A 13,486-nucleotide genomic window follows, 5' to 3' on the forward strand; every position below is an offset into this window, starting at 1 on the left:
TTGGATTTTTTTTACGATCTCATGCTTTCCAGCCTGGAGGAAAGATGCGGGGTATTATTGACCCCGCATCTCCCCATAAAGAGGACCTGTCACAAACGATTCCTATTACAAAAGGATGTTTACATTCCTTGTAATAGGAATAAAAGTGATCAAAAAAAAATGTAAAAGTGTAAAAAAAAAATAAATATATACATTATATGATTTAAAAACGCCCCGTCCGCATATATAAACGCTGTTCAAACCACACATGTGGGGTATCGCCGCTTGCATTAGCGCGCGAGCAACAATTCTAGCACTAGACCTCCTATGTAACTCTAAACATGTAACCTGTAAAAAATTTTAAAGCGTCGCCTATGGGGATTTTAAAGTACCAAAGTTTGGCATCATTCCATGAGTGGGTGCATTTTTAAAGCGTGACATGTTGGGTATTCATTTACTCGGCGTAACATCATCTTTCACATTATACAAAAAAATTGGGCTAACTTTACTGTTTTATTTTTTAAATCATGAAAGTTTTTTTTCCAAAAAAAAAAAACGCGTTTGAAAAATTGTTGCACAAATACAGTGCAAGATAAAAAGTTGCAACAACCGCCATTTTATTCCCTAGGGTGTCTGCTAAAATGAAAAAAAAAATAGATAATGTTTGGGGGTTCTGAGTAATTTTCTAGCAAAAAAAAAATTTTTTTTTATTTTTAAATGTAGGAGTGCCAGAATAGGCATGGTATAGAAGTGGTTATTGACCAATAAGCAGTATAAGGAAGAATGGAAATCTAGTCTGTGGCCGATGTACCAATCTTCACTAGGCTTGCACTCTTGCGCAGACAATGATTATAGGAAACCTAGACTCCTGAATTCCTGATCTGCAGATTTGTTCTGGGTCACCAACTGAAAAAGTATGGAAGCCAATGGATCAGCATGGGAGGAAGGATAAAAATGATGAGCCATCAGCACAACATAAACTCTATGAATTCATATTTTTGTTCAAAACTGCAGAAGAAGAACATTTTCCTAGTCCTTGTTCTCCCACCATGTAGAAAAACCTGATGGTCATCACACCTGACAGCCTACCCTGTCATAGCAAAGACCTTCCATTGACTGTGAAAGACGCTCACTACATCACGTAAATTAGAAGACCCTGAATAACAGCGCTGAACATTTTCTCAGCGAGTCTTCCCAATGTACATTTAACCAGAATGCCCTTTCCCTTCTCACTTTCAACACTTATACTTCAAATCTTATCGTGGTGCAAGGAAGACAGATGCTCAGTTTTGGCAATTCAGCAGAAAACACTATCTACAGTTCATCAAAGGCAAGTGCTATGCCAGGGCTGGAAAAATGGCAATCTCTGAACGGTATGTCGCAGTGCAACTCAGACAAGCTGAAGTAACAGTGAGTCCTTTAAAAGGAAATTTGGCTTTATTACTTTACTGCACTTCAGGAGACAAATAAGGAAAGCCCATTCATGACCCGCTAACAATTCATTAAGGTTTTGAGAAATAAACAGACCTCAGAAAAAGCCTTTGTAATGCTAACCATAGACTTCAATGGGTGGCTGGACAAGTGTGTACAGTCTGAACGATCCCAGCAATCGCGGGACAAAGCTGGGGCATCTGAGCCAGTACTAGACAACAGAAGCAGAGCAAGGGGAGGTACGTTTTCTCTTTTTTTTTTGGGGGGGGGGGTGAGACAAAAATCATGGGGACAAGTTTTCTAAATCGTCCCCCCCCCCCCCCCAATGTCATCATATATTGACTGTCCCTTAATCCAGCTCAAAACAGCAGCAAACACACTTGGCTTGGCCTCATCACTGCTCCCAATGGCAAATCAGCCAAAAGCAGGCCTCCCAGACCCTTTACCCATTAGTGATAGGAACCCATCCTTGCAGATGAATGGATTCTTTGCAAAATGGCACAAGCACCATAAAGAATAAAGTTCACCCCGGCCACATTTTCATTTAGCAGCAAGCCTTTACAGCAACCTTCAGCTTTATTTTTAAAATATTAAAGTGTCAGTAGATCCAAAGTGCAATTTTTCAACAGAGGCTCCAAAATACATTTCAGATTAAAAGTGGTTGTAATGCATAAAAAGGTAAAAAAAACCTTCTCTGTGCAGCAGTGCTCCTAGCCCCCCTTAAAAATACCTACCTGAGCCCCATCTTGATCCAGCAATGTGCACAAGAGCAGTTCTCCCGTGTCTCTCCTTCCTCATTGGCTGTGATAGCAGCAGTAGCCGCTAATGTCAATGACAGCCAGTGTGCCAAGAAAAAAAAAAATAAATAAAAAAGCTCATATTTAAAAAACATTCCACTCTGCTCATTTTTCAATGTACATTTGAAAATGTAAAACGCTCCTAAACTCCTCGTTTTTTAATCTGAAAGCTCCTTTCAACAACACGATCCAGAAGGTGGTTTTTTTTCTGCCTTTAAAGTGGTAGTAAACCCAATTTTTCATCTTTTACCTACAGGCAAGTCTGTAATAAGTCTTACCAGTAGGTACTGTGAATATCTCCTAAACTTGCACTGTTTAGGAGACAGAGTGCATGGAGCCGGGGGTGTCTCCTGTAGAAGAAGTCTTTTAAGCCCAGTGTGCATGGGCCCTAAGTGCGCCATTAGCTTTTTGTGAAAACATTGCTGTAAATTCTGAATATCCGGTGATCCTGCCAGTTACTAGCACTTTCTCATTCCTGGTGGAAACATCCTGGAGTCTGATCTCTCTGCAGCGTTGCCAACCAACTGCGCATGCTCCGATGATTGCGCATGACTCCTTCCCTCACAGCCCCTCCACTAGGAATGCCTAGTAGAGGATTGATAGCAGCTCCTCCAAGGAAATATAGCAAAAGAAAGCAGCAGTGAGCTTTGTGATATCACCAGAAAAAAAAAAAATGTTTAAAAGTAACTACACCCTTTATCAGAAAATTTACAACAAAGGCAAAATGTTTCTACAAACACATACTTCTAGATAACTACAAGCTTTTCATTCTTTGCATACTTATTTTTCTTTTCTTCTCACGGTGGCCATTTTCATTAAGTGTAGATGAATCCATCTTTCTTTACACCCTGGAACTCTGGTTCTGCCTCCTGGAACATGTGACAGGAACTTTCCAGAATGCAGCTGTGAGGCCAGGGTTACATCACCAGTGCCTCACTCAACCAGGAAGCGGGAAAAAACGTAATTTTAAAGCAAAACTAAACCCACTGATTTAATGGTTTCAAAAACAGTTACATTCCTAGAAGGCCGGAATTGCTAACAGTCACATACAGTATGCTTGTGCTCTCAACCAAACTGTGAAACCATCAAATGGCTAGTGTCATGACTGATCACAAATGCAGCATCATGGTAGTTGCAGATCAAACAGAAGCTAAGATGGCAGCTTCCTTGGAGAGGAGGGTTTAGTTCCGCTTTAAGTAAAAGCAAAAAATGTTGAATGAATATAAGATAATTTCATATCAGCATGAAGAGCTGTAGGGGAAAGGTCAGCTTTAAAGAGCGATGGTTACCAAGATTAAAAGCTAAAGTTTAGTGAAACTAGTAGCCCAGGGACGGGGTGACCCATGTGCTGGTGGCTGCAGTGTTCACTTGAAATCTTTAGTCCTCTACTCCCAGGTACCCGGCAGCCGTGATCTCCTGGTACTGCGGGGGTTTAGATAAGTGGATGCAGCAGTGGCAGGTACTTGCCAATTGCCCAACCTTTCTTCTGCCCCCCGTGCTCCATTCATAGGAGCTGCACCATCAGTTCCCACAATGGAAAGCACCCTATGAATGGACGATGGGCGGAAGAATAAAAGGTCTGCCTCTTCCAGTCACAGATTGCTTTTTATTGTGGGAACTGAATTCAGCACAGGGGTGGAAAGGATGGGCATAGTTGGCACTTAATGAGACATTAAGTCCCCTAGGACGGGATGATCACCACTACGGAGGTATCCAGAGGCAGAGAACTTCAGATTTCAACCTAACACAGCAGCCTTCAGCATATGGGACACTCTCTTTCAAGTACTGTCCCTGGTGGTGTTTTTAAAAGCAAAAATCACTTATCTTTGACTTTAAAATTGAGAAGAATACTTGTATATTAATAATCTTTTATATTTTTTCTTTTCCCCCTTCGCTGAAGTCCCGTCACCGCATGTTCTGCAATCCGCTCTGTATGGTGCAGGGGCAAAAGACAGGAAGACTCAGCAGTGACATCACCAACAAGTCACAAGTATCTTAGCTCCTCCTACAGTTCTGACTATGTAAAAGAAAAAGAAAAATGATCACGTGACCCGACTATAAAATGCATAGTTCACCTTTACCAAGAAACAACCTATGCAGATAAGGGGCGTCTGCAGCTTTGACCAAAGTTGAATAAGGTCTTTGCTATAAGTGAAGGCCATTTACATACCTCATGAAGCCTAACTGGAATACTTCCATAATGTTGATAAGAAACGCTTAGGGGGAGATTTACTAAAACTGATGCAACTCTGCATAGTAACCAATGCATTTCTAACTTCAACTTAATAAACTTAAGCTTTGACAATAAAACCTAGAAGCTGATTGGTTACTATCCACAGCTGCACCGGTTTTAGTAAATCTCCCCCATAGCATTACTGCTCATCTTAAAGTGGAGTGCGTAATTTTTTTTTTTTTTTTTAAAAGCACCCCGTGCTGTATATGCAATCATTTGTGTTCCTTGTAAGTGCAATGTGACTCATGGTCCCCTCTCAATTCTGTAAGCATCCATCAGTGTGGGCATCTGAAGCCCAGTCAAACCTTCTTTCAGGATACGGTGAAGCTGGCTACCCAGCATGCACCTCCCAATCTCATGCCTGGCAGTATGAAAAAAAAAGCCTAAAGCTTTTTAAACATTGGACAAAGAAAAAATACCAAACATTGATAAGCAATGGCTGGGGCCAAAGTGAAAAAAATAGGGTGGAACTCCGCTTCAGCTAACACAGGAATGAGCAGTTTCTCGGATTCAAACCCCTTATATGCGCTCTCTATCTCAGTGTTTCTCAACTCCAGTCCTCAAGGCGCCCCAACAGGTCATGTTTTCAGGATTTCCCTTAGATGAAACAGCTGTAGTAATTACTAAGGTAGTGAAATTGATCAAATCACCGGTGCAAAATAATGGAAAGCCTGAAAACATGACCTGTTGGGGCGCCTTGAGGACTGGTGTTAAGAAACACTGCTCTATCTCATGATGCAGTAGCTCTGACCTCAACATCTGAGCGCTTGCACCTGACATGGTAAAGGCAAGCAATAACACTAAGGTTCTCTTAGCAACATCCTAGAAGTTATCCAGTTAGGCTTCATGAGGTACATAAATGGCCTACACCTATATAGCAAGGGCATTATTCCACTTTGGTCAAAGGCTGCACAGTATGTTTTTTTTTCTATAAACACCAGTTATCTGCATAGGCAGATTTTGGGCAAAGGTGAACTAACCCTATAAAAAAAAAAAAAAGTATTTTTTTCAAATTTTGATCAGTATATGGATAAATTGTTTTGTGCCACTATACACAGCTACAACTTCTAGGGGTGCACGGGGTTTAAACGCGTCTTAAAGGGGATTCTACTAGTTTAAACAAGTGACTAGCAGGCCTCAGTGCTATCCATCACAAATGAAATACAGAAATCTGTTCAGTGTCAGGTCAGGGTCTGATGTGAAGACTGGCTAATGACATCACTAGTGATGACCTCACAGGATGTTGATACAACAAACATAACGAACGTTAACCGTGACGATAAGGGATAGTAGTACATTCCATCTGCCCATCATCTTCCACAAAATAAATATACAGAGGTCAGGGGACAGCGCTTCTCAACTCACACGTACAAAAATATCGCCAAAAACAAAAAACATTCCCAAAGCACACGGGGAGGGGGAAACTTAGGAGTTATGCCAGTTATTTACCTGACAAAAAATGAAAGACCAGGCAACTGAACATAAAAATGCATGTAAAAAAAAAAAAAAAAAAAAAACAACACTAGATAGATAGATAGATAGATAGATAGATAGATAGATAGAATAGAAGCACTGAGGTCAGTGGTTCCAATTTCAGCCAGGACACTATCTGCATGCTCTCCCTGTGCATGTATGAGTTTCCTCCTACACGTTAAAGACATGCTTGTATATTAGCTGGCTATATAACCGGTCTAAATTGGCCTTTTTACATGTGTACAGATTTGTTATAGGACGGGAAGTGAAGGGAAATCCCCCCAATGGCACACTGAAAAAAAAAAGGTCTTTAGTCTCTTTGTAAATATGGAGTAAAGCACATTAAAGTTGAACTTGTCAAAACCAATACTGGGGCATTAGCCAGGTACCAATAACATACTCCAGTGATGTGTTCCCCACTGATTGCTGCTGCTTTGTTCCTGAAAACAATTGGATTTGTACACTGCCCAACAGAACTACGACCACTGAAAAAGTCGGGGATGGCGCTCAGCTATTACAGCGGGTCACTCACTCCGTCGATACACTATGTATTATTGTCTAAGTATACGTGTTCTGTGATTGGACAAGGGGCAAATGATTATCCCCATCCCTCCTTGTCCAATCACAGAATGCCTTGTATTATTTGAAAAGAATAAATGAAGGAGCAACAGAGTGAGCAAGTGCTGTAATCACTGTGCTCCAGCCCTGACTGTCAGTTTCAAAGAATACTAGTTGTTCTGTGATTGGAAAATGGGAGAACATAACGTTCATATGCCCCTTATCCAATCACAGAACACCTTGTGTCCTTTGAAAAGAATACAAGTTGCTTTATAAATGGAGGAGCGGGAAAGTTAGCCCCCCGCTGTGATCTCTGTGCTCTAGCCCCAAGTTTCAGCTTCAGAACCTCTGCATGTTACACACTGACAACCCCAGAAACAAAAGGCTGATCCATTCTAGCAAACATCAAGTTACCATCTTAATTCCGATTGACTTTTTTTTCCCTGAATAAAGCTGACCTCAATTAACTTTCACAGAAACAACATTCAATTGCTACCTGAACCCAGACTGATTTAATAAAAACGCAGATGGAATGGGTCAAGCTGACTTGTATGAAATACCAAACCTGACGTTTCAGGGTCTACATAATCAAGGAAAATTGAAGGGCCATTCTACCTACAACTGATATTTTAGTCTTTAGTAAATATCGGGTTAGATCCCCCACAGTCTCTTTTTGTCTCGTGAATGGCAATACATCCCTAAAATCTAGTCTCCTTCTCTGTCCCCCACCTTGGAACCCTAGGCTGGTGCCTTCAAAAAGTTTCATACTAAAGAAAGGTAAACCAATGTTTGCAGTATCATCTCATACATCTTCATTTAAAGTGGTTCTAAATTCTATTTTTTTTTTTTTTTTGCTCTGCATTAGATTAGAATTAATCCATACATATATTTCCACACAATCAAATTACTAAAAAGGAAGGCATCATAAAAACTCAAAGTTTTTCTTGAATCTTCACTTTTCTGCAGATGCCACCTGTATAAAATCTGTAAGAAACCAGCTTGAGAACAAGATCATTGTCGAGGCACCTCTAAATGGTGACCACCACATAGTGTCTGCCCTGGGAGTTGTGCAAGGGGTGCAGTACACCCCATCAGGATAACCACAGGGACAGAGAGGTATAAAGATGGAATAGGAAAACCCAAAGTCCCATCTGTTGCCAGTCATATGGGAGATCCATCTGCCCACATCGTAAACAGAACCTCTTTTTTTATTATTATTATTATAAAAAAAAAAAACTTTAATATCACTTTAAATCAGACATCACTAAATGGCAGACCACAGTCTAAACTAGGACCAAGTGACAGTTCTGTTGAGACCACCAGACAATCCCCAGGGCAGAGTATTCTGAATGCCAAATGAAAGGACAGTGGGTCTTTAAGTACTAATTAATATACAACAATATTTTGCATAATCATCATCCTCTTTATTATAGCAAATGTTAAAAAAAAAAAAAAAAAAAATGGAAGAAACTGACTGAGGACTCAGGTTCTACATGCAGGTCTGTGCACCTGTCAAAGCCGCACAGTCCATGTGTACCCATTCACCAATATGGGCTGGCCGTACACAGCTCAGTGTGGAAAAAAGAAAGTAAATGAACAAAGCTGAGGCCCCGTGTTTAGAATCCCACAAAGGTTTTTAGTTGGACCTCATTTAGAATACTGTGTCCAGTTCTGAAGATCTCCATTTAAAAATATATTGATGAGAGAGGACGAGTCCAGAGACTGGCAACAAAAATGGTGAAGAGATCACACATCGGGAGAGACTTCAGGAACTTAATAGGGGTAGTCAGAAGGAAAGAAGGGAAAGGGGAGACATGACTGAAACTTTTGAACACATCAAGAAGGTGAATGGGCTCAGGAGGGCAGTTTTTTCACTATAGATCCGAGATCCAGAACACGGAGGAGACATGACCTCAAACTAACTGGAGCAAAGTTCAAAACTAATCTTAGAAAGTATTATTTTACTGAAAGAGTAGTTGATGCTTCGAATAGACTTCCAGCAGAGATAGTATGCCAGTTAACAGTAAGTGGATTCAGACATGCTTGGGACAAACACAGATCTATACTCAGATTAAAAACTATAAAAAAGAATGGACCACTTGGTCTTCTCTTCTGAAAATCTATGTAAAATCCATGTAACAGCAGTAGAGCCCCAGGGACATCTATGGGGCTTCACTACCTCAGCTCCCTGGCCAGAGATGCAGAGACACAAACCCCATAGTCTTCTATGATTGGCTCTCACAGCAGTCACATGATCAGAAGCCTGTCTCACTGGCTCCCAATCAGAAGCCTTAACCAAACATTGTTGGTGATAGTTCGGTCAATGTGCTGGCCCTTTTGGGCCACTGTAGGCACCTATGTGCAGTGGCTAGGCATTACAACCCACCTTTCTTGCTGTCACATATATGTGTTAAGTGGTTGGCAAGAAGCCAAAGCAGATGCTGATTTTATTAATGCGGTAGTGGTTCTGTTCAACGCATTTCAATGACTGATGAATCAGTTCCTCCATGTTATCAAACAATACAAATAATATGATATCTTAGACATGACTTTTGTTTAATGAAGAAGCAAAATAATGGACCTTCTCTATGGAACCTACAGAGTGGTGGAGTATTTGCTATAATAAAGACGATCCTTTTTAAGAAGATATTGCTGTATATAAATCAGTAGTCCCTGAAAAGTCCCCCTGCCCTTTTATTTGGTATTCAAGTTCATTTAAATAAGTTTAAAAGCTCCATGCTTCCCCAGCTCATTATGGTCAAAAACAGTCCTTCATTTAACTCAATCAACTGTTAGAAAATCAAATGAACGTTTTTCAATTAGAAAATCAAACTGTGTATAGATAGCCACCTAAAAATGGGAGAAAAACACCAACTACTTGAGTGTCCATTTCAGGACTTCATACCACACTGTGATTGGTAGTTTTTGGCAGTGTTTCCCCCAGTGAGGACCATTAGAAAACACATCTGAAACTTCTTCAGTCCTTCATTTCCATTACAGTCAGTGATGACTCCCAAAATCCCAGCCTGGGGAGCCTTAATGGGCGTAGAGGGCCAACCAGTCTGTATCGCTGTACTGGTGCATTACAATGACCAAAGTGCACGAGGAGTGGCATGAACCTGAACGACTTACAGACCATTTCCTGAGCTGTGTAAAAAATGACACTGTCTAAAGAATGAAGTCAGATGGAGTTCACACCGAGTACACTGCATTGGTGACAACACGAATGTGATACTTCATAAATACAATGTGAAATGATCAGAAGATTATTCCTGAAACATTCCTCACTTCACAGATAGCCCTGTCCCCTCATACATGATCAATGCGGGCAGAACACCGAGCACAACAATGGCAAAGGTTGACAAACCTGCCCTGACATTCATAGGAGGAGCTAATCATTTATTACCAGACAGTACAGGGGCCACATACGTCTAGGGACCCCCACAGAACCCCGGGGGGCAGAGGGTCAGGAGAAGATCCACTCTATTCATCACACATCGTCTTGTCTGGGGTAATTAGAGTGATCATGGCTTCACTTCATTCACCTAACCAAATCAACATTCACTCTTCAATAACTTCATTCACCTAACCAAATCAACATTCACTTCTGCAATAACTTCATTCACCTAACCATCTAACATTCACTCTGCAATCACATCATTCACCTAACCATCTAAACATTCACTCTGCAATCACATCATTCACCTAACCATCTAAACATTCACTCTGCAATCACATCATTCACCTAACCATCTAAACATTCACTCTGCAATCACATCATTCACCTAACCATCTAAACATTCACTCTGCAATCACTTCATTCAGCCAACCACGTTTACATTCACTCTGCAATCGCTTCATTCACTTAACCAACTAAACATTCACTCTGCAATCACTTCATTCAACTAACCAATTAAACATTCACTGTACAATAACTTCATTCACCCAACCAAGTGAACATTCACTCTGCAATCACTTAATTTACCCAAACAAGTGAACATTCACTCTGCACAATCTACAAGTCTTCTGCTCCTTCACTCTACAGTTCTATGTGCTCATCCAGCATAGCTTCTCCTCTCTTCATCCCTTCCTCCTGCCCCCTTCCCTCCAAGCATCGCACCCACTAACAAAGCGCCAGTTGGCTGATAGGAGTCCAACATACTCAGGCTGCAGCACACAGGGACCTGCATAGAACCAAGCACCCGAGAACACAGGGACCTGCATAGAACCAAGCACCCGAGAACACAGGGACCTGCATAGAACCAAGCACCCGAGAACACAGGGACCTGCACCCGAGAACACAGGGACCTGCATAGAACCAAGCACCCGAGAACACAGGGACCTGCATAGAACCAAGCACCCGAGAACACAGGGACCTGCACCCGAGAACACAGGGACCTGCATAGAACCAAGCACCCGAGAACACAGGGACCTGCATAGAACCAAGCACCCGAGAACACAGGGACCTGCATAGAACCAAGCACCCGAGAACACAGGGACCTGCATAGAACCAAGCACCCGAGAACACAGGGACCTGCACCCGAGAACACAGGGACCTACATAGAACCAAGCACCCGAGAACACAGGGACCTGCATAGAACCAAGCACCCGAGAACACAGGGACCTGCACCCGAGAACACAGGGACCTGCATAGAACCAAGCACCCGAGAACACAGGGACCTGCATAGAACCAAGCACCCGAGAACACAGGGACCTGCACCCGAGAACACAGGGACCTACATAGAACCAAGCACCCGAGAACACAGGGACCTGCATAGAACCAAGCACCCGAGAACACAGGGACCTACATAGAACCAAGCACCTGAGAACACACGGACCTACATAGAACCAAGCACCCGAGAACACAGGGACCTGCATAGAACCAAGCACCCGAGAACACAGGGACCTACATAGAACCAAGCACCTGAGAACACACGGACCTACATAGAACCAAGCACCCGAGAACACAGGGACCAACATGGAGCTGGGCCCCTTAAAACTCAGGGACCTGCACACAGCACCCAAGAGCTTAGGGATGCTTTCATAGCTGGGCACTCAAAAGCACAGGGATCTGCACACAGCACCCAAGAACCTTTACATAGCTGGGTATCCATAAACACAGGGACCTGCAAGAACTCAGGGATCTGAACACAGCACCCAAGAACTCCGGAACCAGTACATGGCTGGGTGCCCAAGCACATAGGGACCTGAACAGCCAGGCATTATTACAAGCAGGGACCTGCACACAGCACCCAGGGACCTCCAAAAAGCTGATCACACAGGGACCTGCACAGAGTCAGGCATCCATACACAGCGACTTGCACCCCATGCTCACACAGGGACTGGCACCCTTTACACACAGGGACTGGCACTCCATGCACATACAGGGACTGGCACCCTTTACACACACAGGGACTGGCACCCCATGCACACACACAGGGACTGGCACCCCATGCACATACAGGGACTGGCACCCTTTACACACACAGGGACTGGCACCCCATGCACACACACAGGGACTGGCACTCCATGCACATACAGGGACTGGCACCCTTTACACACACAGGGACTGGCACCCCATGCACACACACAGGGACTGGCACCCCATGCACACACACAGGGACTGGCACCCCATGCACACACACAGGGACTGGCACCCCATGCACACACACAGGGACTGGCACCCCATGCACACACACAGGGACTGGCACTCCATGCACACACACAGGGACTGGCACTCCATGCACATACAGGGACTGGCACCCCATGCACACACACAGGGACTGGCACCCCATGCACACACAGGGACTGGCACCCCATGCACACACACAGGGACTGGCACCCCATGCACACACACAGGGACTGGCACCCCATGCACACACAGGGACTGGCACCCCATGCACACACAGGGACTGGCACCCCATGCACACACACAGGGACTGGCACTCCATGCACACACACAGGGACTGGCACTCCATGCACATACAGGGACTGGCACCCCATGCACACACACAGGGACTGGCACCCCATGCACACACAGGGACTGGCACCCCATGCACACACAGGGACTGGCACCCCATGCACACACAGGGACTGGCACCCCATGCACACACAGGGACTGGCACCCCATGCACACACAGGGACTGGCACTCCATGCACACACAGGGACTGGCACCCCATGCACACGCACAGGGACTGGCACCCCATGCACACGCACAGGGACTGGCACCCCATGCACACACAGGGACTGGCACCCTTTACACACACAGGGACTTGCACCCCATGCACACACACAGAGGGAAAGTTGTCAGCACCTCCAGTGTACAGAGCAGATCGGAGCTCCCTATGAGGACATTGCTCCATCCTCCTTCTTCCACACTACAAACTCCATGCAGCTGTAGTTGTGTCCAGTTGTAGGATGAGTGCGGGACCCCGTCCAGGTAGTAAACTTACTTTCCCCGGTGTGTCCCCGCACTCTCCCGCACATGCCGGCCCAGGAAGTTTGTAGCCCCCCCTGTCACCCCCCTCCCCCCGCACACCCCCCCGGGCGGACTGACACTTACTTCTCCCTGGCCTGGCTGTCGGACGGTACGCTGTTACTCTTGCCTTTGGCGTACATGCTTGCAGAAAGCTCCGATTGTCACACACCTGTCAACCGATCACAGCCTCCCCGGGAACAACCCCGTCACCATGGCGACACCAGCAGCGCCCTCCCTGATAGGCCCGCCCGGCGCCAGGCCACACCTCCTCGCCATGGTAACCAGTTTGACGGACAGACGGATCCCCTCCTTCCCCTCCTCCCCCCTCTATGGTGTTCTCCCTCCTCCTCCTCCCCGCCAGGCCGGGCTCGGAGCGCGCACACTGCCGCCTCCTCCTCCTTCGTCTTCTCCTTTCCTCCGAGCTGGGGGGAGGAGGGGGGAATTGAAACCGTTCTGGAAGGATTTTTAAACAACTGGCTGTTCTGTGTGCTGGACGCCCGCCCTCCGCTGCCGGGAGAGAGAGAGCTCACAGGAGG

At 44.7% G+C, this 13,486-nt stretch overlaps 1 protein-coding gene across 2 annotated transcripts in view; it reads right to left on the reverse strand.

The window, feature by feature from the left end:
• The window catches only part of SSBP2 (single stranded DNA binding protein 2), a 307,291-nt gene extending 294,017 nt beyond the window's left edge, over window positions 1–13,274 (reverse strand). The window contains exon 1 of one of the 2 annotated variants that reach the window (XM_073624446.1): window positions 13,035–13,274. In XM_073624446.1, coding sequence (XP_073480547.1) covers window positions 13,035–13,090 — 56 coding nt within the window. In that variant the 5' untranslated portion in view covers window positions 13,091–13,274. The remainder of the gene's footprint in view (window positions 1–13,034) is intronic. The other variant, XM_073624447.1, reaches the window with a different exon arrangement.
• Window positions 13,275–13,486: the final 212 nt, after the last annotated feature.

Source organism: Aquarana catesbeiana, linkage group LG01, assembly GCF_042186555.1.
Source record: "Aquarana catesbeiana isolate 2022-GZ linkage group LG01, ASM4218655v1, whole genome shotgun sequence".
Classification (NCBI taxonomy): Eukaryota; Metazoa; Chordata; class Amphibia; order Anura; family Ranidae; genus Aquarana; species Aquarana catesbeiana.